We start from the raw sequence: 27299 nt of genomic DNA on the forward strand, positions 1-27299 counted from the left end.
TGATCTTCTCCGGGAGGAAAACAAAGGATTTCAGTTGTAAGGTTTTAATAGCCTAACACACGTGTGTCAAACTCGGCCCGTCACGTTGCCATCACGTGATATTTTGCAATGTTTTTATCTCTTCGTGAAGCTGCTGTGGGTGTGGCTTGTATGTGAGACGCATCGGGCCCACGAGTTGCCAGACATCCCTGCTCTAACAGAACTCATTTTCCTCGACTCAGTGTTGTTGTTGTTATTTTTATTTGTTTACTTTTGCTTATGTTCTTTCTACCTCTCCTACGGTAACATGACAGACAACTAAGAATCAGCCCCTTCTTACCTGGCCAAATCCTTGTAAATCTGGAACAAAATTGCTTTGGGCATCTTCCTTTTGGGTTGCAGCAGATGACAATTTCTCTGCAGGGTCAGAATGAGCATCAAAGGCACTAACTGCAGGTTGGCTGGACAGAGGCTTTTCCCATTCTACAGGTGTGGTGGGAACAACTGGGGCGATCGCTTTTTCAGGCTTAGGAGCACTAGGCTTCTCTGCTTTACTTGCTTCTTTTGGACCAGATTCTTGCCTGTAATAAGGCTGGAGGTTTTTCTCTCCTTTCTCCATGGATTTAATTTGGCTTGGGGTTAGCGAATGGAACTCAGACTGTTCCCCTTCGTATTTGGAGCGCTCTGCATTGATCTTCCAAAATGAGGACTCCTCTTCTTTTTTGGCTGGTATAAGCCCATCTGAGTTTTGAGGTTTACCACCCTGGGAAGGTTTGGGAGCTGGGGGGCCAGGTGCGGTTTTGCTAGGCTGTTTCTGTTCGTGCTGAGGTGCTGCAGCCCCCGGCTCTTGGATCAACAGAGAAGCAATACTGAATTCCATTTGACTCTGTTAGGGGATTAAAATTTTAAAAAAAATGAACATTAGTTCTTTTCCGTGGACAACTAGTCGTTCAAATAAGACAAGGGAGTAGTTCATTTCAGCTATAAACATTCTTTGGCATCTTATACCGAGTACTGATGTTTCTACGGTAAGGAATCTTACACTTGGCGGTAAAAATGGTAATTCTCCAGTGGTGCAAATGATGCAGAACAACTCTTTATTCTAGGCTAACTTGGAGGAAAGAAACATTTTCCCCACTTCTTTGCTGGCGAAAAACATAGGCAAAGTTTTGTCAGAAAAGAGGTCGAAACATTTAAACCATTTGCTTACTTTGAAGAATGACCAAAATCAGAGGTCAGCAACATATTGCCTTCCAGATGTTGCCGGATTGCATAATCCTTTGTCAATGATTATATTGAGTAAGGCTATTGAGAAATAAGAGTTGCCCACCGGGAATTCTTTAAGTACAAAATACACATTCCTTAAGAGTTGTTATCATGATGCAAAAAAATGTATAAAATGTTCAAATGGAAACAATAATTTAGTGGCTCTGGACAAGGGGGGAAAAAAACCACAACAGTAAAATTTAAAAAGACAAAACAGCTCTCAACGACTCTGCCTGGTCAAAAGTTACTGAAGAAGTTCTTTCTCATCCATCATGCTCTCCCAGAAGTATAGTCTTGATCCAAGATATCTGAAAGTCATTTCCTCTCACACAAACCATTCCTGTGGGTTCAAGGCAATATATATATCTTGCTACATGAATTTTCTGGCCAGACCAGGATGCTATTTTTTTTTAAAAAGAAAAAAAATAGTCACTAAGAGCTCTGCTATGGAATAACAGTCTATGTTTAGACCGGGACAAGGAGATGGGAGAAATATTGTTAGAATATTTAGACAAGCGATTTAGTCTGGATATACAACATTTAAATTTAAAATTCCCAACCCATACTTTTATTTCACTAAGAATTTAAATTCTTCCTTTCATATTTTAAGAGACAACTTTTTAAAATGTAAGCATGCTCAGTCATGTCAAAAACCATCTTGAATACTTCATCTATTTCCCCAATCCAAAAGACAACACAAAACATATTTCCTTCCCAACTTTGCGAAATTAAATATCCATTCAGTAGTTAAGATTAAATCCTAATACTTGATTAGTATTACCAGGAAAATTAGGAGATCCAGACAGTTCAAATGGGTATATAGATTTATTGCTTAAGCTCTCTACAAGTATCTAAACTACTAACGGCTAAGGGAAATTAGGGGTGGGGTGGGGGGGAGAAGAATAGAAGGAATTCAAGGTGGGCTAGAATTAGATCTCTTGTGGGTGCAAAGGGACTCGTGACTGATGATGCGTTTCACCCCTCCTTCGGCTCAGCCTTGTCATCTCCTACAGTAACCTAAAGTTCTAGGATGCACACAACTCCCTCCTTCTCAAATTTTCTTCCATGGCAATCCCATCCAAACATAATGTCAAATGCCAGTTGTTGCACAAGCAAGGAAGCACAAAACCGTAGTGTATAACAATGCAATTAAAAAAACAAAGACTATGTCCAACCTCCTCCCAAAACTCCAATCCAATTTCTGGAAATCTCATTCCTGCCCATGCATGTAACACGGTTCCAATAATTCCAATAATTCATAATGTGTCCTGTCTATTGCAGCTTTAACTCCATTCACAAATGCTAAGTGCAGCTTTGTCCATTAAGACATTTTCTAGAATTCCTAGACCTGCTTTCATCATCCCTGGGACACTTGCGATGAGGGACGACAACAACAACATCATTTTCTAGAATTCTCAGCAATTATCAGAACAGCTGGGACATCCTGGAAGCCTAAATCCATATAACTCAGAGGCATTCAGGTAGGGAAGGGTGTTCTAAGCCAAAAAAAAACCTTTTGCTACCCTCAAATCTTTTAATCACACCATCAATGACATTTGTTTATATCAGAAATCGGCAACCTTAAATACTCAAAGAGCCACAAAGGTCCTAACCAGATGCTCCCAGTTAAATTCTGGAGCTGACCAGAAGTCTGTTTCTCCCACCATAGAGTCTCCTCCTAGTGCAGTATCCTTTTTCCTCTACTTGTTCTAACTGAAAGCCCTATCAATTGTGGAGCCAACCAGAAAATCATAGAGTCTCCTCCTGGCACACTGTGCTCCCCCACCCCCAACTGGAAGCTCCTCTCAAAATTGTGGCACCGACTGACAATAGGGAGCCACAGCAGAGGGATGAAAGAGCCACATGTGGCTCCAGAGTGCAGGTTGCTGACTCCTGGTTTATATCCTGGCTTGATCATCATGGAAGAAATATATGTGAAGGTCTTACTTCTCCCAGGAAATTTTATTAAATTCACTTCATGGCTGAATATTTTTCATCAGCTGTATCACAGTCTTCAACAACCTAGACACTAGGTTCTTGCAGTTTCTCCTATTTCCCAAAACTGGCCAGACTTATCGAGATGATGCCCAAGCTGGGAAAGATGCTCCATGGATCAAAAGAAAAGATTGTGGAAGTTGCACTCTCTCTCCTTCAGAAGTTGCCCTGCAGGCCCCATATCCAATCATTGCCATCCCTTCCAGCATGTATGAGTTGCATTATAAGGCTGACTCCCATCATGCTGAATCAAGCTGGATCTGAACTGACACATACTCAACTCTGAACTAAAACCAGAGAATACCACAAGAATCCAAAGAGCTATTTTTATATGTTATGCGCTTGTGGGGAATGTAGAGTATTTCATGAAGTAGATAGCGTGCAGAGCCAAAACAAGCTATTTGGCTTGGCAACTGCAAAACAGAAGAGAAATATGGGGGTGGAGGAGAAAGTAAAACAAAACCTGAAGGACAGGAGCTTATAAAAATGTTCAAAAGCCCTAACCTTAAGCAGAACCTAGACTTCCACAAAGCAAAATTATATCCAAGAGTCATTAAATAAGAACCCACAGCAGGCTGCATTGATACTCTTGGGAGTCCATATTGCAAGAGAAAGCTGTTCTATGGTTGCATTTACTCAGTGCCTTAAACTTGTCTAAGATGGGATTAAATAGTCTGTGATTCGGTGGCAGACAACTATTGTTTTATGTGCTGTCTTGAAGCAAACCACTTTATTAAACCATAATATTTTTTCAGCAAAGCACATTATGCGAACATAGCACTTGTGTTTCGTTGATCTAAGTTCACAATTAAGCAACTTAAATGAACCTAGCCTACTTCCTCCAGCAATTAAGAATTTCTGTTTGTACCAAAGATAAGGCCCTTGAGGAGTTTACTCAACTATGTTCCTGGTGACGGTGTAACTCTTCAAACCATTTTTTATTTAGAACTATAAACTGAACTGCTCCAAGAATTCTCCCTTCCATTGCCAAAGGAATGGACAGAAAAAATAAGACAAGACTGAAATCCATAACGATGGTATTCCATATATATAGGAACGTAAATAGTACATTTAAGTTTTTAAAACAATATAAAAACATGCAATTATCTGTCTTCCTATTTCATTAAGTTTTCTTGTGTTTAGTCACTCTGCGTATGTTTTTGCCAAGGCAATCAGAAAAAAAGTTTGCATTCCAAAAAAGAATATGTACATGGAAAAATGGAGGAGGTTTACATAAGGATACACTGTGGTTCTTAAAATGCTTTGCTTCAAACATTTTGTTTGAACATCCATGGATGGAGCTGTTTTGTAAGGAGGGATAAATTTCCTCCAAGCTTGATGTGCAGGACTGATGAACAACTAATGGAAACATATAGTTGCAGCTATTGCTGCCCAAGGGAGCCACACGAGTTACAAAGGTTCACACACTTTTTGCTGCACACAAATATGAAGCTTTGGATCATTTCCTCAATAAATATATGAACAAGTATAATGTGTTTTTGACTCATTTTTAAATTGGATTTTGTTATCTAGTTGTAGGAAGAACAGATTATGTTGATGCCCTATTTATGCAAAAACATAAAAAATGCACTTGCTATCATTATTCATGTGTGATCAGCAGACGTTTCCCTCCAGATCTTCTTGGGTTGCCACCAGGGTGGGATTGAAAAACTTTAGCAACCAGTTCTCTGCCTGATTGCCGGGTGGACATGGCCTTGGGGGCTTGGCCTCGTCAGCTTCCTGCACCACGGCGGCAGTGGGGCGGATTTTCGCCCTCCTCAGGTTCCAGGTGCTTTCTTTGAGCTTCTGGGAGGGTGAAAAAGTCCTCCATAGGCTGGAAAAGGGCGTTGGTACTTACCTGATACGCCTCTTCTCATAGTGGGGGGAGGAGTATCCAGGATGGGTTTGACCTTATCCTCTCGTGATTGGTTTGAGTCAGATAAGCTCTTTGGGCTCCGCCCCCTGGCAGTGAGCATGCCCAGTTTTATGACGAAGAACTCTCTCCGACTCGTTGCATCATTCACTCCAGACTCTTGATTCAGTTTTTTTGCTTTTATTGTCTTCAACATCAATAATTAAATAACAATATAAACAATGAACATAACACTTAGTTGTACAAACATAGTCAGGGAGGGACTGGATACTCCTCCCCCCACTATGAGAAGAGGCGTATCAGGTAAGTACCAACGCCCTTTCTCCATAGTGAGGGGGGAGGAGTATCCAGGATGGGACGTACCAAAGCCTGCACGTCCCTAGGGAGGGAGATCCCCGAGGCCATATGTCCCCCTCTCAGGCCTGTTGAGGCACGGGTCCTGCCCTGTGAACCGCCTGCAACACCCTGCGGCCGAACGAGGCCTCTGCCGAGGCAAAGGAGTCCAACTTATAGTTCCTAACAAAGGGAGAGGGGGAAGCCCACGTGGCTGCCCTGCAGATTTCGGCCAGGGATGCTTGTGTGGCCCAGGCCGTGGATGTGGCAGCACTCCGTGTGGAGTGGGCTGTGATATGATTTGGTGTCTGTAACCCCTGCGATTGGTAAGCAGTGGCAATGCAGGTTCGCAACCACCTGCCGATAGTGGTGGAAGTTACCTTATTACCCAGGGATCCTGGTTGGAAGGAGACAAACAGGGCTTCGGATTTCCTGTTTGGCCTGGTTCTCCTGAGGTAAATCCTCAGAGCCCTCCTAACGTCCAGAGTGTGCCACTTCCTCTCCAATGGGTGAGAAGGGTCTGGACAGAAGTTGGGCAAAATCAGTTCCTGGGCCCGATGGAAGCAGGAGCACACCTTGGGAATGAAGGATGGATCCAGCCGTAACACCACCCTATCTTGGTGGAAGACACAGAGATCCTCCCTGGTGGACAGCGCCTGCAGTTCGGATATCCGCCTGGCGGAAGTGATGGCCACCAGGAAAGCCACCTTCAGGGTCAGGAACTTAAGGGAAACTGTTTGTAATGGCTCAAATGGGGCGCCCGTTAGAGCGTCCAATACCCTGTGTAAATCCCAGGAAGGGTACCTGTGTACCGTAGGTGGTCTGAGGTTGGAGGCCCCCTTAAGGAATTGCCTGACCATGGGGTGGTGCGTCAGGCTCTGGTTTCTGCCACACAGGAGAACTGATGAGATGGCTGAGACCTGTCTCCTAATTGTGTTAGGAGCTAACCCTCTATCCAGGCCCGCCTGGAGGAAGTCCAGAACCTGAGGCACCGTAGCCTGGATGGGGTTGAACCCCCGGGAGTTGCACCAAGAGTCAAAGGCCCGCCAAGTGGAGCCATAGATGCGCTCTGTGGAGGGCCTGCGGGCGGCCTGGATAGTCCTTATCACCCTGGGGGAGAAGAGGTCTTTCCTCAGGATGCTCCGCTCAACCGCCAAGCGGTCAACTGGAGCCATTGAGGATCCGGGTGCTCCAGCGCCCCCTGGCTGAGGGAGATCCTCTCCTGGGGAATTCTCCAGGGCCTCTCCACTGACAGAGACTGGAGATCTGCAAACCAAGGCCTCCGGGGCCAATGAGGAGCCAACAGAACCACTTCCGCCCCCTCCTGAAGGATCTTCCGTATGACCCTGGGAATCAGGGGCAAGGGAGGAAAGGCATACAAAAGACCCCTGGGCCATGAGCTCCGCAGAGCGTCCGTCCCTTCCGCCCCCCGTGTCCGGTACCTGGAGAAGAACCTCGGGAGCTGAGTGTTGAGGGGAGTGGCGAACAGATCGACTTCCGGGCGCCCGAAGCGCTCGGCCACCTCCTCGAATATCGCAGGCTGTAGCCTCCACTCTGAGTTGTCCACCTCGGCCCGGCTGAGCCAGTCGGCCCTGGTGTTGTCCACCCCCGCTATGTGTTCTGCCCTCATAGACCGGAGGTTCCTTTCGGCCCACTGACCCAGACGTTTGGCCTCCTTCATGAGGGCCCTTGATCTTGTCCCCCCCTGTCTGTTTATGTGAGCCTTGGTGGTGATATTGTCTGTGAGGACTAATATGTGCTGGCCCCTGACCGAATTCTGGAACCGTAACAGAGCCAGGCGGACCGCCCTGAGCTCCAACCAGTTTATGTTGTGAGTCCCTTCCGCCTGAGTCCACTCTCCTTGCGCCATCTGAGCCAGCAGATGGGCACCCCACCCACTCAGACTGGCGTCCGTCGTTACCGTCAAGCGGTCTGGTGTCCAGAAGGTTTCGCCCTTTGTGATCGCTGGGGATGTCCACCAAGCCAGGGAGCGGGAGACGTCTAGCGGGAGAAGTACCTTGGTCTGCGAACAGCTCGTGCGTCTTCGCTGGAACGGCAAGAGGAACCATTGGAGATCTCTGGTGTGGAGGCGAGCCCACGGGACGATGCCAATGGCGGAGACCATGGTGCCTAGTAGTTTAGACAGAGTGGCTAGGGACACCTTGCGCTTCCTGGCTATCGAGGAGGCTAGCTGTCTCAGCGCTATCTGTCTGTCGGGTGACAGGAAGACCATGCCCGCCTGGGTGTCTATTCTGGCTCCTAGGTGAATCAGACTAGTAGAGGGGTGGAGGTGACTCTTGGCTAGGTTCACTGTAAACCCATGGTCCCTCAGGACTGTCATGGTGATGTCTAGGTCTTGCAGAGCGCCCCTAAAGGAAGATGACTGCAGGAGCAGATCATCCAGGTAACATTGGATGCGCACTGGGACCTGTCTCAGGTGCGCTGCCAGCGCTGCCATTACCTTTGTGAATACCCTCGGGGCCGAAGACAGCCCGAAGGGGAGGGCCCGGTACTGATAGTGATGACCCATGTAGCAGAACCTGAGGTACCTACGGTGATCCTGGGCAATGGGGATGTGCAGATAGGCCTCAGTGAGGTCTATGGAAGTGAGAAAGTCTCCTTGTCTAACCCCCTCCAAGATAGAGTGTAGGGAGTGCATCTTGAACCTCCTATAGCGAATGGAACGGTTCAGGCGTTTCAAGTCAAGGATCGCTCTCCAGCCCCCAGAGGCCTTGGGGATGACAAACAGGATGGAATAGTGCCCCTGACCCTGTTGCTCTGGAGGCACTGGCTGGATCGCCCGGATCTCCAACAGGTGTTGGATGGCTTCCTGCATCAGCAGCCTCCGGGTCGGGTTCTTAGAAACCGGACATATCCGGAAGAAGCTCGGGGGACTGGAAAGAAATTCGAGTGAAAGGCCATGCCTGATGGTCTTCTGCACCCATCTGTCAGAGGAGGTGAGGTCCCAGCGGTCAGCGAAGTGCGCTAAGCACCCCCCAATGGGGAGAGTGCTGGACCTAGCTTTAATATTTGCGGAAGGAGCGCCCCCCTCCGCCTCCTCCGCCCCCTCGAAAGGGCCGCTTCTGTTGCCTGCCTCTTTGCTGTCTGTCTGGGTACCTCTGTCTAGCAGGGAATCCCCCTTGATACTGCCTGCCTCCTGAGAAACCTGCCTCTGACCCCCTAAGGAAGTCCTGACCCCGAAAGAAGGAACCAGAGTCCTGACCCCGGGAGTAGGAGCGTCTGGGGTATGGAGTTGACCTGAAGCTGCCTTTCTTCTGGGCAGTGGCGAGGACCTTCCTCTTGTCCTTGTTCTCAACCAGGAACCGGTCCAGAGCCGAGCCAAAGAGGGAGTCCCCTGTGAAGGGGGCTGAGGCCAGGCGCCACTTGTGACGAACCTCCACCTGCCACTGTCGAAGCCACAGCAGCCTGCGTGATGCCACCGACGATGCGATCGCCCTGGAAGCGAATCTGGCTGCAGCCAGGGTGGCATCCGATGAGAACTGGATGGCCGCTGCCAGCCTGTTGATGTCCTGATGTGACCGGGCATCTGCTATGGGGGTGCGTTGCTGTAGCTCCTGCAGCCACAGCAAGGAAGATCTGATGATGAAAGAGGCTGTGGTGGATGCTTTCACCGCCCAGGCCGCTGCTAAATGGCCCCTCTGCAAGGTGAGGTCTGCCTTCTTGTCCTCCGCCTTCAAGGCATCCTCTGGCTCCCCAGGCATGTTGGTGGATGTATGAAGAGCCACGATTGGATCATCTATGGTGGGCTGTGCAAGTAGCTTAGCCAGCTCTTGGTCCACATTGAAGAACATCCTGTCTGAAGAGGAGGGTGATGGGCCCTTTGTAGGAGATGCCCATTGGCGCCTTATCAGGCCTAGGAAGGTCTTGGGCGTAGGAACAGTGTCTGCCTCGATGGCCTGCTCATCAAAGATGTTCTCTGCTGAGAGGCCCTGGCGTTGGGGTGTGGCCTCCGCTGCTCTGTTGCCTAGCTTGACCGTTGCCTTGGCCTTGAAGAGCAGGGACTCAAACAGTGAGGGCTGGAACAACCCAGTGAATGTGGGTTTAGGAGGAGGCATGCCTTCATCCTCTGATAGCTTGAGTTCTCTGATCTCGCCTTCCTCACTTTCATTGTCACTGTCCTCCTGGGATGAATCTGAGGAGCTGTGAATCTCTTCCTCCTGGGCCTCTGGGAATTCAGGGGCCCTGGGGGTGGGGGGGAGGGGGGCCCCCTGAGGCTGTGGCTGCTGGAATGCTGCAGCCATGTATTGCTGAAAAGCCTGCATCATTAATTCTTGGAAGTTGGGGGCTCCTGTGGGAGGCGCTGGGTTGGGGCTGAAGCCCCCCTGAGCAAGGGGGGGGCTGCCCAAAAGGGGAAAGCCAGTAGGCAAGGCTGCCCCCACAGTAGGGGTGATAGGGGATTGCCACCCCTGAGTGGAGCCCCAAAGCCCCGAGGTGTCTATTGGGATCCTTGTTGGCAGGGCTGGATTCTCCCCTGAGCCTCCGCTGGATAAGGGAGTGCCTGAATTTTCCCCCCCTTTGCCTGGGGCGTTCTGATGGCTGGCTGCTTGGTTGCAAAGTCTCTCTAAAGCCTTATGCCTCCTCCGCTCGTATTTAGAGGGCTTGGGGGGCTTGTGACCCCTCCCTTCCTCTGGATCTGCCCTGGGGGAAAGGTGCTTGGTTTTGCATTTAGCCTTTCCTCTTCCCCCCCCTCCTCGGGCAGTCTCTGGGGAAGCCACTGACCTGGGTGCTTGTTCTTCTGCCCCTCCGGTGGGGCTGCAGTCCCTGCTTGCAACTGCCTGGGATTCTCCTTCCTGGTAGTTGCTGGGCGCCGCCATTTTGGACCACGTGGGTCCTCCCGGCTTCAAAATGGCGCCGACCGGCTTGCAAAGGGGCGCGAAATTTAAAAGTGCCTGAAGCGAGGCTTGAGCTCCTGAGAGCTTGCCACGTGCGCTCCCAGCCGGATTCTCTTCCTCCTGCCTCTCCTCCGATGCCGCTGTGGCCAGGAACAGCTTCTTCGGCTTCCTCACGATCCTCTGGCCACGTGGAGGCAGCGCGGGCGCTCCAGGGCGTTTGAAAGCCCTGGTTCGTCGCTCAACCCTTGAGGGGAGCAACGGAGCGCTCCAGCGACTTACAAGCCTCAGCGGTTGGGGCTGCCTGCTAGAGGCTTTTGCCCTTTCTCCTGCTGCCTGGTCAAGCTCCTCACTGAGAGACTTCGGATCTCCTCAGTGTCCAGGGCAGCCTGCCGCCCCAGGGGGGCTAGTGGCAGTTCCAATCTTGCAGGAGGAGGCTGTGTATAAAGCAGGGAGGCAAACTCGACGGATCCAAATGAATTTTCCTAGTAAATTCCTGGAGCTCTCGAATGAGCAACTTCTCACGAAGGTTTTGAGTCAGAAAACTGGGCATGCTCACTGCCAGGGGGCGGAGCCCAAAGAGCTTATCTGACTCAAACCAATCACGAGAGGATAAGGTCAAACCCATCCTGGATACTCCTCCCCCCTCACTATGGAGAATGGACCAGCTTCCGGACTTCTGGAAGGCCTATTTTTCGCCCTCCCAGAGTCTCCGTGAGGGCCCTGAACTTACCTGGCATGATGAAAAGGCCACGTGGAGACTCCTGGGAGGGGCGGGGCGGGGTGGGCAGGGTCAGTCGGCCCTTGTAACTACCGGTTCAGCGAACCAGATTAAAATTAATATCTGATTTGCCTGAACCGGTCCGAACTGACTGAATCCCACTACTGGTTTCCACTCTTTGTAGTCGTCAGAACTAGCTACACTGGGGAGGGCAGAGAGAAACAGAAGATCCAGGGTTAGGAGGATCATTTGCTACCTGATCCTGCGTTCACTGGGTTATATGGGGAGCCTTTGCCATAATGGCTGAGGATTATGTGAACTGTAGCTGAAGCAATCCAGAGGACCCCAAATTGGGGTCCTCTGGATTGCTTCAGCTACAGTTCACATAATCTTCATCCAGCTAAGTCCTGCCGATGAACAAGAGAGTCAATTTTAAAATCAGTGTGTCCATTTCACATTTGAAGCATTATTTCATCTCATTTTAAAGCATCATTTTCTCCAACATAAATCTACACTCAACAACCAGCTGCCAAGGGCTGTGTTGGGAGAGCTGTAAAGACAAATGATTACTGTCAAGAAACAAAAGGCAATCAGCAAAATATATCAGCAAAAAACACAGACAGGCACAGACAGACAGACTGACACCAATGCGTTTTTGGACAGACTTATTCAGAAGACGTTGATTTACTAATACAGTAGGTTCGCCAAATAAAGTTAAAAAGTAATTATAATTCTTTATCTCCCAACCTCCATGTTTCAGAACTTTATATATGATTCTGAAGTACTCAAATGAGGCTAACCGTTGCAATAAGACATAAAGGGCAAAGAGTGACTTACAGCCTCTTCCTTACCATGTTTCTATTCTTTACACCTAAATTATTACTTAGAATATTCTAGGAAACTAATCTTCAGCAGAAAGCATGTGACTGCTTGTAATATACAATTTGGTTCTAGAATTTGAAATGTGTTGTGCCTTTTTCCTCGAGCAAAATTAATGCCGGTCGAGCAGAAGAAAGAAAATGGAACAGCGCTAGCCATAGAGCTCATGCATATACAATTCTATTTATCAAAGATGGAGGGAGAGAATAAAACAGGAAAGCAATATTTGGGACTCCAATGGTCAATTCGAAGAATGCCCTGCATTACATGGAATGGTCTTTCAATCACAATTTCACCTAGAAAAACAAGGAAGGCACTCTGTAGAGATTCTCAGTCATCCTGGTTGTGGTTGTCCCAAAGGTGCTTTTTCAGGAGGCAATGGGACTTTCTTGTTTTTTCTTTTGAAGACATTTCGCTTCTCTTCTCATCCAAGAAGCTTCTTCAGCTCTGACAGGACAGTGGGGAATGGAAGGATTTATATTTATATTCAGAACCAGGACACAGATAAACCTCCAAGTTCTTCAACTACCCTCTAAAAGGATGCTAATTGCCAGCTGTCTGCAAGGAATATAAATCCTTCCATTCCCCACCATCCAGTCAGAGCTGAAGATGCTTCTCGAAAAAGAAGCAAAACGCCTTCAAAAGAAAAAACAAGAAAGTCCAGTTGCCTCCTGAAAAAGCACCTTTGGGACAAGGAAGACAGTGTAAAATGTTTCACTGCAGCTTTGGGCTACCTTCTTAAGCATGGTTAGACATTTTTTTCAGACTTTTGCAGAGGTCAGAACAGAATGAAGAGAAGAGAAATTCTAATACCAGCTTATGAGTTGCATTTGTCAAAAGTCAAGATTTGATGACCATAAACAAGTAAAATGCATGCAAACCCAATACTTGGAGCCAATATTCAGAGTGTAGGTCCTGAAAAACATAGAAAACTACTTTATTCCAAATCAGATTACTGACCTGCCTGGCTAAGTGTGCTGCTGAATCCCTCCCAGCAATCTCAGCCAGCATGACTAATGGTGAAAGATGTGGGGCATTATTCAGCAACATCTGGAAAGTCATTAGCTTTCCATATCTGAACAAGTAGACCAGTTTACAATGACTTTGGTCCAGTTATATTCTGTCTCTACAAATACATTTCACATTGTGAGCATGAAACAAGGGTTTCTTGTACTTCCATTTGTTCCTCAGATGATAAATGGTAAAATGAATTATTTTTTTATCATTATTATTGTTTGAAATTTATTTTGAGAAATCACAATTTTTCTGCTGTTGAAACCTATATTTCATGAGATCACACATAATTTATCTCTGGGCCCCAAAGCAGAAATTTATTACTGCATTCTGTGTTTTGAAACGAAACAAGCCTGACAATTCTTGCAAATATAACAATTCCACAAAGTTACCTTCGTTTCCCAAGAAAAAGGAGCAGAATGCTCATCTTGCCAGGTGATATCCTGAAATAAAAGCAAAAACACACCAATAAGCACATACTTTTTTCAAGGCAAAAGGAACAGAATCATCCAGAATACCTTAAAATTGAAGTCAAGGGAAGGTTTTTTTGAGACCATCCAAAATGATAAGATTGCGTAGACTCTGGAATTCTCCACCAGTAAGACAGAATAAATAAAAGGGGATGAAAAAAGAAACAAATGTTCCCAAAAAAGTAAGCCAGTGGGAAGACTAAACTCCATTTCATGTATATAATTGAATATTCGTCTTAGAAAATAAATCCATAGGGGAAAAATGTGATGGATGACAAAGTTTCCACATATTTTTGAACCTTAGAACTTTGGGACTTGTTACATACATGAGAATATTTAAATTCTATCATTCCCCATTTACAGAATCAAATGATCCATTCAAAATCTAACCTGAAGTGAGAAAATTCTCCCCTCTCCCCTGCCTACCAACGGCTTAACCTCTTCAAAGCATCGTCTACCTGAATTTTAACTGTCAATTTCCCTGTTCTTAACTTTCCAATTAATAGTGTACTAGATCTTTAACTATTCAGTCTAACAAATTCATTTTATTATAGTTTCCCCTTTTGGTCCTCTTTCCGTTGAAATCTTCTTTCATCAGTGATTTTCATTTTGTAGCCATCTGGTTGGCTTAATCTTAAGGTCATTCCTTCTTCTAGCATCGGGGTGACCTCTTCAAGTTTTATTCATAGCCTGTGTAGTACAAATTATTCCTATTTTATTTAGTTTATAAATAGGTTTAAATGAAAATCCCAATTTGTATCAAATACTCTTCTGTGAGAGGCTTAAATGCATTGTTTTTGTAAAATAATCTGATTAATTACTTGACAAACCACTGCCTCCTCCTTAATTTATTTGCTTCAACTTGTGAACTTCCTGAATATTTTTTTTCTAGAATGTTCATTTAAAAAACTTTTAATTATACTTGCACTTAGTTTATTCAACTTTGCAAGCCTGGAATTTTGAACTTTGTCCTTTTCAGACAAATATAATTCAAAGAAGAGATCATTAAGTCTCATTGCTAGATAATCCATCAAGTTACTGTCCCCAGATTTTTTTTGCTAATACCACTGATACAGAGACTGCTTCATCTGTCAAGATCTTCAACATCTGCCAGAAATGTTTAACATCCATAAGATCCTTCTCAATCATTTTATACAAGAGACATTTTTAGTATCTAAGCCGCAAGCTTGACTAGCTGACAAATGTCTAATAGTTGCCTTGAATTATTATTTCTTTCAGATAGACCTGATCTATCTTCTTTTATCAAAGTAAAGGACTTCTCTTATTCTAGTTTCAGTTCCCGACTGAGTTTTTTTTAAATGTTTGGTTGGGTTGGAATCTTTTTTCAAAAACAGCCTGATTCAAAAACTCTCAAACGTTTTGGTTTCATCCTCTTCTTGTCCAATGGAGCAGCTCTGTCAATGGTTTGGTTTGGGCACTTTCATCTTCCTCCCTCCCTCCCTTCCAAAACATACCTCCTAAGTGTTTTGCATTTCTTGAAGAGGAATTTAGTTTTATTAAAAGCTGAGAATGGCTAAAAATGTTGAGTTTGAGAAAGAGCAAAGATTTCAGGGGACAATCCTGTTTTAATATGGGGGTACCATATTTAATTTTCTCTAATTATTCTGGCAATCTCTACAAACCTCAGATAGCAACAGCTAAGTTATTCAATCAATAGCAATAGCAATAGCAGTAGACTTATATACCGCTTCATAGGCCTTTCAGGCCTCTCTAAGCGGTTTACAGAGAGTCAGCATATTGCCCCCAACAATCTGGGTCCTCATTTTACCCACCTCGGAAGGATGGAAGGCTGAGTCAACCCTGAGCCGGTGAGATTTGAACCGCTGACCTGCTGATCTAGCAGTAGCCTGCAGTGCTGCATTTAACCACTGTACCACCTTGGCTCTTATCAACAATAACTTTGCAGTGAGTAACATTCTCTCCCTAGAAAACTTTACTATTTTTTGCTCCCTGTACCCCTGTATAGTACAGGGAGCATGCTCCCTTTATCAGATATAGATCTGATCTCTATTCTTCCTTGGTATTCTGTACTCTGTATGTGGCTTTGTATTTATTTGTGAATTGTGATACTCATATTAAAGTTCACTTATTACAGTTTCTAAAACTGAAAAATAAAAAGGCGAGTTTCAGTTTATTGCACTGAGCTAAGCTCAAACACGCTTGTGTTTGACAAGACTTTTTAAAAAAATCTTTCCAGAAGAGATCTATCAAGATATTTTCCTTAATGGCTTGGAGAGTTTCATCATAAAACTCTATTTCTTAAGCTCTTATCTTACACTATTCTTGGATGTAAAAAAAAATGAATTGCTCCGGCATTGGCCATGCCACTGAGGAATGTCAAAGTCCCTAATCCATTATGCTTGGCATATGCCTGATAACCTTATGAAGGGTCCCTTGATTCTGATGTGGTCTTGCTATCAGGCCGAAGTGGCCTTGCTTCTTTTATTTACTGGAAAATTGCTGAGATCTAACAAGGCAGAGAGCTGAACTAAGAAGAGGGAAATAGTTAATGTCTTTGATTCACATTCAGACAACTTAGAATAAATCCCTCAGGGAAATAACATGACGTAGAAAGATATGGAGTGTTCCCCTAAAGCGGGAATTAAGTTTTTATTTGGGCAGGAACAGGAACATCTCTGCTGGCTTCTGCACATCCATGACAAAAAGGCCACCCCTTAAGTCAAAAGACGATCACATGCTGGTTCCAGCAGCAGTAGTAAAGCATCAAGCACAGAAAAGTCTGCATCTAGTTACAAGTCACCCAGGCAGTAACTATATATAAAAGTGAAATACCACTCATGCATCATCACAAAATCTCCAGAACCGTAAAGCCAACAAACATGAAATTTGGCACGTATGCTCCACTTGGCTTCTAGGTGCTCGCTAAGAAAGGATTTTTCAAAATGACCATCAGATAATTAGTATTTCTTATAGTATTATTAACACGATCTGATGCTAAGGAGTTAGACGTTCTACTCCCCCTTCCCACCTGAAAAGAACTCTTTTCCAACTGCCACTTCCAACTGTGTGGGCATGGGTGTGGCCAGTGCATGACTCATCCGGCCTGCGAGCTGGAAGTTTAGACATTTTATTCCCCCTCCCCACCTGAAAAACACTCTGATGCTAAGGAGTAAAACTGAGGGACACAAAGGGAGATAGGAGAAGCCTCTGTGGGGCAAGCCTGAGGGAGAGAAGGGGATAGGAGAGGATCAATGGGGCAAGCCTGAGGGAGAGAAGGGGAGAGGTGAGGCAGATGGTAACTACTCATTTATTTTCCAGATATTAAGTGTTGATTTATCAAGCCCGGATCACATAGTTTCCTAGCGGGGCTACGTGTTACAATAAGTCAGCTAGTGTTACAATAAGGGCATTCGAAGAGAAAGATAGGAGAGGAGACACTGGCATCTTTCTTTCATTTTTTTCAGGAATAGCAAATGACATATACCAAGTGCAGACCATCCACCACAGATAGTAATAACTTCTCTGTTAGCCAAAGCACAAAAGAATCTTCTGTGATCACTATGAAAGCATTTGAGCAGCAGCAGCAGCCCTTAGTTTTCTATGTGGCATTTTAATACTACTAGTAAAAAATGAAGAATGATGAGGAAGAGAAAGAAAAGAGATACGCACTCAGTACTCACAGAGCCCTTTTTCCCACCCCAAGCTATGTTCCTGCAGCTTCTTCTTCATGCCTTGGAAGGCACTCTTGAAAGCACGGAGTTTGCTGGACTGATGTAGCTTCCGTGCACACATCTGTCAGTTCCACCAGATACACAAACGCAGGAAATGAACTTCGTTGGAAAGATAAAACAACTTCTACTGAAATTGGCTGCAATAAAACAAAATTTTATATGTCTGGTTGTGGTATACCTTCTCCTCCTCCTTATACTCCAGTAAATTAGCAACATGTTATCTTGTTGTTTTGAACTTTTAAAAAATGTGTCAATCCCTTTTGCATAGGTAACAGCTCCTATGTTTTTCTGTTAAGGTTAATTTCCTCCCTTTCTGCAAAATCCAAACTCTAGCTCCAATGCATGAAGAATCTAGAAGAGCACAACAGTTGTCCTCGGCAAATGTCTTGCCCCAGGAATCATCAGAAATGCCAACGGAAACTAGCACTTCTCTATGCTCTCAGATTAACTGAATTGTTTGAGAAAATAATTGTCTATATAACGTTCCAGAAAATCATCACCTGTGCTGAGTTCCTGTAGTTTCCCAAACTGTGCATACACAGACTTCAGTTGTGACATTGCTTATCTTTCTTTTATCCAGCTTCACTTTCTTTTGGCTAATTGGCTAGGACAGTCCTTTTGGAGATGAGGCTATCAAGAGAAGATTGAAGCATATACTGTTAACCATATTGGTTTGGGAACCACTTATATTCTTGGTGAAGGAGCTACAATAAGCTTAGAAGGCTCACCAGATTATGGGAAATTGGCATGCCAACCATCAGCTTCTGCTGCCTTTCACAAATACATCTGACCCTCAAAGAGATACGAAAAACATTCTTAAATGCTTTGTTTGGAAGAATTTCCACTTTTCCAGCAAAACAATTTTGGGAAACAACAATGTAATACTTCCAACTCTTCTCTTCTCTCCTATTCCTATTCTATACATTAAATTAGTCACATTAACTCTTCCCTCATGGAAGTCCCAGCTGATGCTTTTGAGAGTACCCACTACATTTTCGCAGAATGCCAATGTGCTCTCCAGTCCCAAAGAATTAGGATGCCCTCTTCTGGGAAGTATAATTGATATAAGATTCCAGAAACTAACAACATACCTATCCGCATATAATGGGTCCCATCACTTAAATAATGTCATCTTGTGGGACCCAGAAAGTCAGACATTTTTGTTGTGGCTCTTACCCCTTGGAATATCATCCCTCTGAAGATGAGATATGCCCCAATGCTGTTGGCTTTTTGTAAGGCATTGAACACATGGCTGTGTTCATGAGCATAAGAATTGGAGTATCACTCATGACCATGAGGAATTTATGCTGATGACTGGTTGTTGTTTATTTCAGCTACTGATGATATATTTATGTATTTATATGCATTTTCAGAGGTAGAATCCATGATGGCGCAGTGGTTAGAATGCAGTATTCCAGGCTAACTTTGCTTACAGCCAGGAGTTTGATCCTGAAAAACTCAACGTTGGCTCAGCCTTTCGTATGTTCGAGGTTGATAAAATGAGGACCCAGATTGTTGGGGGCAATATGCTGACATTTGTAAAGCGCTCAGAGAGTGGAGTGGTATATACGCCTATGGAGTTGTATATAAGTCTAAATGCTATTGCTATGCTATTTCTATTTATTTTATGGTTTTAATTGCTGTTAATCACCCAGAGTCTCTATAAGAAGATGGGTGGCCATATAAATTGAATTAAATAAACAAACAAAAATCTGTATATGCATACAGTGATGAGATATATACGACAAGACAGACTGTAGATAGGCAAATGTAATTATCGTTCCCTGACTGCACTTTTATTGATCCACATAAATTAAAACTCCTACTTCCAAACCTACATGAGAAGTTTTGAAACTATTATAGATCTTAACCATAGGAAACATCTCAGCCCTGGTTACTGGATCTTTCAGAAGTTAAAGGATCTTGCATAAGTTAAAGCCACCACATAATCAAGTTTCCTCCATGCTCAATGTTTTAAAAAATAATTTCAACTGTGCTTTTTCACAATTTCTCTTACTTAGTCCAACTAAACACATATTTAAAAATAGCAAAGAATGTATTTACCCAGGAGAACAGATGAGGCTTCTCTGCTGTAACGTCAGATCTCTGGAATATCCTAACCCCGAGGGTGAGGTTTGTCCCCACCTACCTCTCCTTCCAGACTTTAATGGTTGGCCTGGGGACAACTGGCTTTGATGGTTGGCCTGGGGACCCAATAGGGGACTACATCACTGGAGGGGACTATTGGACCAATTAGCTGATCACCACTTCCCCCCTGCTCTTCCTCCCTGTCCATCTTTTTAAATTTCATGTTACTTACAGGTAGCTCTCATTTAGCACTTCATTTAGCGACTATATGCAGTCATCATGATGATGAAGTAACTTTATGATCAATTTTTAGAAGGTGTTTTAAAAATACCCAGGCCTGGAATATTCACAATTTTTGTGTGGAGAAACACAAAAAGGATTGTCAGTTTCCTGTAATCAAACGTAAACAATTCCACAATACTAATTTTAGCAGTAGCTTCCTACCACCTGCTGTTAACAAGTTAGTTGTTTGCAGGCCATTTTTATAATGTTTATTCCTGTGAATGAATTTGCAGGCTATATTAAGCACTGCCTTTCCTTCTTTCCAATTATTTTTAACTTTACAATCTCCTTTTTGGTTTTCTACTCCTGAAAGATTATAGGTATAGCTTTACTAATGTAACAAAAATATCCATAGGGTTCTTAGCTATTACTGTACTGTATCCTTTAAATGGGCATTTAAGGAAGTGCAGAATTCACTAGAAGAACCTTCCCCGATCTGGTGTACTCCAGATGTTTGAGGTCTGGAATTCTCAGAATTCCTAGCTAGTATACCCAAAATGGGAGATTATGTTTTGAAATGAAAAAAAAAGCCCTCCCCAAGTTATCTTGAATTAAAATCTGAAGTACCTAATGTCTTAAAATATAGTTGAAATAATTGATAATCCTATTGTCCTATTATTGCAAAAACATTGAGAACTCCTGTGGCATCTTAATGCTTACCAAACTCTGCAATATATAAATTCCACAATTGTTTGGATCGGTGGCCAGATTTAGAATTTTCACAGTATATCTTGGCTGGTCTTCTGGGGGGAGAATTTACTGTTTACAAAATAGTTGAAGGCTAGATGTAACTAGTCACAAAACACCCATTTATCAAAAAGCAAACTGGTAAAACTGCCCATTTCTATCCTTTATTTTCGAAATACCCCTTACTATCTTATACTTTTGCCTTTTTCTAGAGAGGTAGGCAAATACTTGACTGCAGCTAGCAACCACTTTTATTTTCCAAGATTACTTATGGAGCCTATCTGGAACCTAGAAGCATTTTTAAGAATAATAATTGAGAATAGAGTCAGCTTCCTATTTTTTAAAATTAAAAGAATATTTTAAGTCAGATGGAGCCTGTTATATGCCAAAAATGAGCCAAAAGGCACACATTAGTGCCCAGAAGCATTATATTGCCTAGCTCTGTTTTCAAAAACTTACAGATTTCTAAATGCATGCAAATAGACACAGAAAAGCAACTGTGTCAAATGAAAGATAATTGAAACCTTATGCCTGATAGCCAAAAATAACACAATTGTAAAATATTTTTACTTAGCAGTCACCATTTCTACTTGTTCTTAGTTTATGTTTATTATCTAAACATAAATACTATATGTTATATATACTATATAGCTATTATATCCATCCTTCCTTTTTTTGTAGAGTTAAAGGCAGTTTCCAAGAGATTCTCATTTTATTTTAGTATAGAATAAAATTCTTTATTGGCTAGGTGTGATTGGAATTTGTCTTTGGTGCATATATGCTTTCAGTGTACATACTACATTATACCTGGCTTTCCAACACATTATTCTTTTCAGGCTCAAATAATGTGCAAATCACAACACAGCAAATCTGATTCATATGCTGTAATGATATCAATATAAGGCATACAAGTATGCACTCACATTAACCATTAAAAAACCCCACTTTGATAGCCATAGCAACAGCACCATACAGTGATTTATGTTATATCTATGCATGGAATGTAATCTAACCAGATGCAGAGAGATAGAACTCAACTGCCTGAACTGGAATTAGTGTAAATGAAATCTATTAAGACAGTCCCACCTTTTGATTTGACATCTTTTGAAAGCTGGGAGATAGGCAATCAACATTTTGCTTCACTTTTATTCCATTAAAATAATAAGCAAGTACAGTAAACTCTAAAGACGTTGAGTATCTGCCCTAGTTCATCACCTTTAAATTAAGCTTTTATTCAGACATACAAACTAGCCTGTTTTTCAGAAGAAATCTTGTTTAGAAAAACAGTGCAGCCGTTACAAATTATGTTGAACATCCTGACTGTTACTAATGTTTTTGTTATGATTTCACACTTTCCTGTTTTCACAGTAAAATAATCAGGCATTTTACAAGTACTCACTAGCAGTGACAACGATCACTGGGATACACAATAAAATGAAGGGTGTGATAAATAGTAAGAATCAACACTAAAAACAAAATGAATGGGAATGGGGGTAAACGGTTAAAAACTGAGGAGGCTGTTTCTTGTGTATTTAATAATTCTTGGAAATCTAGAGGAATTTTAATTCCTGCAGAGGCAGAAAATAAACATTCTCGAGACTCCAGAACTTTTCAACAGCACAAAGCTTGTGGCGTACTCTTCCATCTGAATAAATCTCACTGAACACAGAGTGATTGATGTCAAAGTATGCATACCCAAAGAAATTTAGAAGAAAAACCCCTCCACCTATGACCTGAGACTGTGGCCCTGTGGACAAGGACTGCTGCTACACTGTACTCTCTATATAAGGACTCAAGGACTCCTTAACCTGGTAACACCCACCATCACCCCAGGAAATTCTGACCATCTTTTCTTACAATTGTTATCAGTTGTTATGATTCCATCTTTTTGAATATAGATGAATTTTGCTGTACTGCCTGTAAAATTAGGCAGTCTTTAATTACCCACTGATGAGTCCACTATCAATTGTAAAATTGTATATTGTTTATTTTTAATGTGTTTTGCTTTGCAATTCTGATCAGTGATGTGAAATATAGCCATCCACACCTGTTTGGATTTGGTCAGAGGAAGACTGCAACTCTCCAGCCCAGATGGAACCATGCATCTTGTCTACATATACCGACTTCGGCCCAATTAACTTTACTATAGGAGTAATGCCTAAAGGTAAAAGGAAAACAGCCCTCTGCACATGCCTCCCTGCCAGATACTTTTAGTCCTTTTTAAAATACTACCTTGTGTCCCCGAAATCTTTTCTCCACGCCTTATCTGTTTTTCCTTGATGCCACCTCGATGCACAGGTGACTCACGACTGCTTCAAAACAGGACCGTCCAAGCCGGGGCCGGGAAAACCAAAATGCAACATTACGCTGCTTACCCCCTGTACATGTGCAGAGCGCGACCGACCGGCGCACAAGAGCTTACCTCGTCCCCGAAGCGCACTACCTTCTGGCCAGTATTGAGGCGCAGGTTCGGGTAGCAGACCGGAGGCGGGTTGTCTCGGGCTGCCCCTCGGTGAGCCGCGTACCGGGCCTGGATGTTGGGCTGCACCAGGCTCTTGTCAATAATCTCGTCTTGCTGGCGGGGCGGCAGCCGCTCCCAGTCTGGCCCGTAGCGTTCGCGGATGCGCTCCTTCTCCGCCATGATTTTGCGAGCCATGGGGTTGAGCGAAGAGAAGTAGCTGAAGCGCTTACGTTCCCGCTCGTCCAGCGGCCGGTTCCCATTCAGGACCGCCGTACGAGAAGCGGCGATTGCCGCCGCCATGGACGCCATCGCCGACCTGCCCCTGCTTCACGCGGCCCCGGGAAATCGGCACGGCGAAGGGGCAGCAGCAGAGAGCCGACCGACTCTTCCGCCGCGCCCTCCGCTCGGCGGTTTTGCTCCGCTCTTCGCCTCCGCCAAGCTTTCGGCTCCTCCTCCTCCTGCGTTTAGCCACGCCTCCGTGGCTGCTCTCGGGCCTCGCTCCTCCTCTCGGCCCGCCGCGCTTCTTCCCGGTTGGAGCGGATGGCGTTTGCTGTGGAAAGGCCTCCTTGCTTTGCTTCATCAAAGCCGCCAGATTTGCATAGAGAGCAACCTTCCCAGGTGTATTTCATCCGCTCAATCGTGGTGGTGATGGCAGCGTTATTTAAATTTAAAAACCTTATTTAAAAAAGGCATTTAATCTGGATAAGAAGGTTCTAAACCCGCTTACTCAAATCTGAATCAGTGAAAACTCGCAACAAGTATTTTGAGTCGCCTCGCATAATTATGTTTTCCAGATGGACTGGTTCACCAACGGGCTGTTTTGCCTTAAGAGTAAGAGGCAAAAAATCCGATCTCTCGTGAAGGCTGTTTATGATGTACTGGAGCAAGGGGCATCTTGGGATTTTCAGCTGAGCTCAGGTGAACTCATCCCTCCCCATCCGTCCCATTAGCACCCAGTCAATCAGAATAGAGCTGGAAGGGACCTTGGAGGTCTTCTAGTCCAACCCACTGCTCAGGCAGGAGACCTGCACCATTTAAGATAGGTGGCTGCCCAGTCTTTTCTTAAAAACCTCCAATGATGAAGCACCTACAACTTCTGAAGGCAAGCTGTTCCACTGGTTAATTGTCCCATCTATCAGCGTCGACCTTAAGGATTGATGGAAAAGCTTTTCCCTGCCTTGGTATCTACATCATATTGCCCCAGATTTCGTATTTTCCTGGGGATCCAGCAATGGTGACGAACTCTTACAATGGCTGTAATGAGCCGATATAGAATGAATTCTGCTGCGGAGGGTGTTTTTCTATTTGATTTTTTTTTAAATGATTATGGAATTTTTATATGTTTGTAAAGCAATAGCTCTTCATTGCTTTGAATTATGGGTCTCTTCTTTTTCAATCTCTCCACTCTGTGAGGGGAGCAAGAAAAAAAACACCACCCCAAACTATTTCGATAGGCAATTTCTCCTGGGTCTACCTGTTTTCCCCACTCTCACAGAGCAGAAAGATTGGAGAGGAAAGGATTATAGAAGAATAAGCAGGCACACAATGAGAAATAGACTTAGCATTTGCACAGCACACTGGCTGCCAGCCCCAGTGCATTGCTTTCCGATGTGTATTCCCTACTGTGTGCCTGCTTATTCACTTGTAATTCCTTCCTCTCCAATGAATGTAAATAGAAGCTTTAATTTCCTTATTAATTAGCCCAGCGCCAAGGTGATCATTCCAAAGAGCCAGGGAGTGGTTAGGAGGCAAACAAAAGCTGAAGGTGTGAAACTGATTAGTCTTTTCAGTTTGAAGCTGGAAAACGCAGTCATGGTCAGGTGATTTCCCACTTAGCAACCTCTTTACTTAGCCACAAAATTGCCAGCCTCAAATACTATTAAACAAGGAATATTTGTATATACTTCACATATTTTCATAGCTATCTTTTATCATCTTGATGCAAAACCAAAGGAGCGGATATTTTATTTTTAGAAGGATACATTTCCTGAAATGGATGGACTGAGAGTAGCAATACTCATAATCAACATTTTCTGAAAGCAAGTATCTGCAATTATTTCAAAGATTATTTTTGCTTTTTTCAATTATTTGTATTTTACATCCTTCAATATTCAGAAGCCCTAATGGGACAGAACATGATCTTGTACAATTTGGTTCATATTGATTTAAATGGGTTTAAGAACACTTAATTCCGCAGAGTATCTTTTTAAGTACATCACTGGTTAAGAAACAGAGGCACAGTTATATATAGAATAAATTAAATCATCATCTTCTGTCCAATAGTTCCAGTTATCAAAAAGATTTCTATTTTCTACTGCATTTATAAAGATATAAATCTTTGGTTTCCATAAAAATAGTATCAGAAATCAGATCATTTCATGTTCATATCAGAAAAATAAAAACCATACAAAAGAGGAAGTCAGTGTTCTTTATTCAGATGTCACATAGCAACTAAAGCCTTTTAAGGCAATGTGATGAATCTGCACTTAATACTTCCATCATAGTTCGTAAAGTCGGAAATGATTCTGATACCAGTGGAAGACTCTTGTAGGAAGGTGAAATGCTGAAAATGCAAAATTGCCAAGATTAATAGAAGTATAGTTCATATACCTATCTAAAATAAAATTAACAAAATTGCATGGTATTTACATTTTTAAAATACTTGTTTAATATTTAGATATCAGTCTACAGTTCAATGCCTATTCAAGAGACTATTTAAGTTAATAAAATTAATAAGAGTAACAGTGAATTCTAGCCAAAATGTTTTTAATCTGGGAAATCATAAATCTAACTGATTACATTTTTCTATTAATATTTTCATGTATGTGTACATCTGTGTATACTGTATGTGTGCATGGGTGTGGGTATATAGGTGTGGGTGTATGTATATGTGTATTTCACATTACAGTATAACAGAATTCTGTTGTTTATCCCAATAACTTCAGTCAGTCCATATATTCAGTATAAGTATAATCTTTATTGTCATTGTACTTAAATACAACGAAATTGGTTGTATTGAACTACCTTAATTATATTCGATACTATTGTTATATATGATTATTTAAAAATGTCTATATTGTGTTTATCATGGCATGCATATACATGCAGAAAGTTAAGCAGGATACTTGTTTTGTCTGATGTGGGCAAAACAAAGTGATGATAATTCTTAGAAAAATCAAACCCCAAAGTGAGTGAAGATTAAATATTTGGTAGAAAATGCAGGGCTTCTTCTTTTCTTTCCATAGAACATACTCATATATATCAATATTAGTACTTTTACCTTTTCAAATTCAACCAGTCTTTTGCTACTTTACTAAAGGCTTCTGAACTAGATGCAATCATGGCTTCAAAATCCACCAACTGGAAAACATTAAAAAAGAGTTTAAAGGAAGGAACATTTTAAAATAATTTCCAGTTGTACCAGAACCTACCCATACATTCAAAGTTATGCAAAAGGAATAGCCATATGTTTTGGAAGACCAGCAAGAGTAGCACTGGACATTTTTTACCTGTTTATCTCACAGAGGTTGCCATTATAGCAATTGCAATCCAACACTGAAAATCTTAAGCTGCACAACACAATTCAGAGGAAAATATATTTTGAATTTAAATTTAAAATCCACGATTATAAATATTATTTAAATGTCTACTTGTATAACTTCTGTTTAAAAGGTCCATCAGAAAGATTATCATATAACTCAATGCAATATATTAGAAACAGCACACTGTAGACAATACCCCAGATAACAAAAAGAAAATACAACTGCATTGCCTTTTGATAGCTTTCAATTCTCTCTTAAGGAAAGAATTTAGGAGGTAGAACATGTTTACACATTCTGTTACTAAAAGCTGTCTGATATAAAAGTACTCCATAAATACAGGGCATGATAGTGAAAAGCTATAAATGTAAATGGATCAGGTTCAAGGCCCAAGGAGAAACATGCTTCCTTGGAAGTAAATTCCATTTACTACCCTACATGTATTGAACTATGGATTAATTTAATGATTTTGTTACACCGCCTTTCATTTTTCTTAGGACTATTTCTAATACAGTACCAAAGAGGCAACCTTTGCAATATTACACATATCCTCAAGCAGAATTCTGGATCCTTAAGGAGCATTTTGGACACAAGAGTACAAGATATAGAAACAATACATATATGATCAAGAGTTATTCTTATCTAAATTTAACATAAGTTATACAGAGCATACCTTTCCTTTAGGAATTTTTCCTGACACTTCCTGCCCACTTGCCATCAGTGCTCCCATGATGATTGAATAAGCCACTATACTAAAACAACAGCAATAACAATGTTCTTAGTATATAACATGCAAACCCAGCAAGCTGGCAATGCAGAAAAATAACAGATATCCCAGCATCACACATTTATTCTACAGCTTCTCACAAATAAGAAAAGTAAGAGAAGCAAGAATGGAGAGAAAACAATTGACTAAAAATAAGCTGCTTTCTCCCTGTAAGACTTAACAGATAGAACAAAAGGCAATACAGCCATTTCTCCTACAGTTCATTTTCTAGCTGGCAGACTCTCACTAACAAACTCCATTAATTGGAGATGTCAGAATATGACAGAATAACCATCACTAATTCGAGTCTTAATGAACAGGCAGTGCATAAAAATGGGGAAATAAATTAATTATTTAAGGAATCGATGTGGGGGGGGTTCTTT

The 27299-nt window shown here is 42.9% G+C and overlaps 3 protein-coding genes and 1 long non-coding RNA gene across 7 annotated transcripts in view; 1 reads left to right on the plus strand and 3 right to left on the minus strand.

The window, feature by feature from the left end:
- Window positions 1-23040, minus strand: part of CUNH1orf198 (chromosome unknown C1orf198 homolog) — a 28133-nt gene extending 5093 nt beyond the window's left edge. Inside the window, exons 1-3 of the mRNA XM_014059639.2 lie at window positions 22573-23040; window positions 13303-13353; window positions 320-865 (exon numbers count right to left, since the gene is read on the minus strand). Of these exons, the coding sequence (XP_013915114.2) occupies window positions 320-865; window positions 13303-13353; window positions 22573-22920 (945 nt within the window). The 5' untranslated portion in view covers window positions 22921-23040. The remainder of the gene's footprint in view (window positions 1-319; window positions 866-13302; window positions 13354-22572) is intronic.
- Window positions 3480-9772, minus strand: LOC148045013 (uncharacterized). Its single transcript, XM_087717539.1, is given in 3 exon segments — window positions 3480-3527; window positions 7368-8702; window positions 8704-9772. Coding segments are annotated over 3 exon segments (2409 nt in total). The 5' UTR covers window positions 9730-9772.
- A 31-nt stretch (window positions 23041-23071) lies between the features above and the next one.
- Window positions 23072-26877, plus strand: LOC148045014 (uncharacterized). The gene is made up of 3 exons (XR_015697001.1): window positions 23072-23231; window positions 23406-23529; window positions 26648-26877. It is a non-coding gene; the product is annotated as an uncharacterized LOC148045014 (long non-coding RNA).
- The window catches only part of TTC13 (tetratricopeptide repeat domain 13), a 31995-nt gene continuing 29721 nt past the window's right edge, over window positions 25026-27299 (minus strand). For 3 of the 4 annotated variants that reach the window (XM_087718114.1, XM_087718113.1, XM_087718112.1), the window contains 3 exons: window positions 26824-26902; window positions 25892-25971; window positions 25026-25174 (listed from right to left, as the gene is read on the minus strand). In XM_087718114.1, coding sequence (XP_087574240.1) covers window positions 25063-25174; window positions 25892-25971; window positions 26824-26902 — 271 coding nt within the window. In that variant the 3' untranslated portion in view covers window positions 25026-25062. The remainder of the gene's footprint in view (window positions 25175-25891; window positions 25972-26823; window positions 26903-27299) is intronic. The other variant, XR_015697000.1, reaches the window with a different exon arrangement.

This window comes from Thamnophis sirtalis, unplaced genomic scaffold, assembly GCF_051295495.1.
Source record: "Thamnophis sirtalis isolate CommonGarterSnake01/CBP01778 unplaced genomic scaffold, rThaSir2_p1.2 scaffold_6, whole genome shotgun sequence".
Taxonomy (NCBI): Eukaryota; Metazoa; Chordata; class Lepidosauria; order Squamata; family Natricidae; genus Thamnophis; species Thamnophis sirtalis.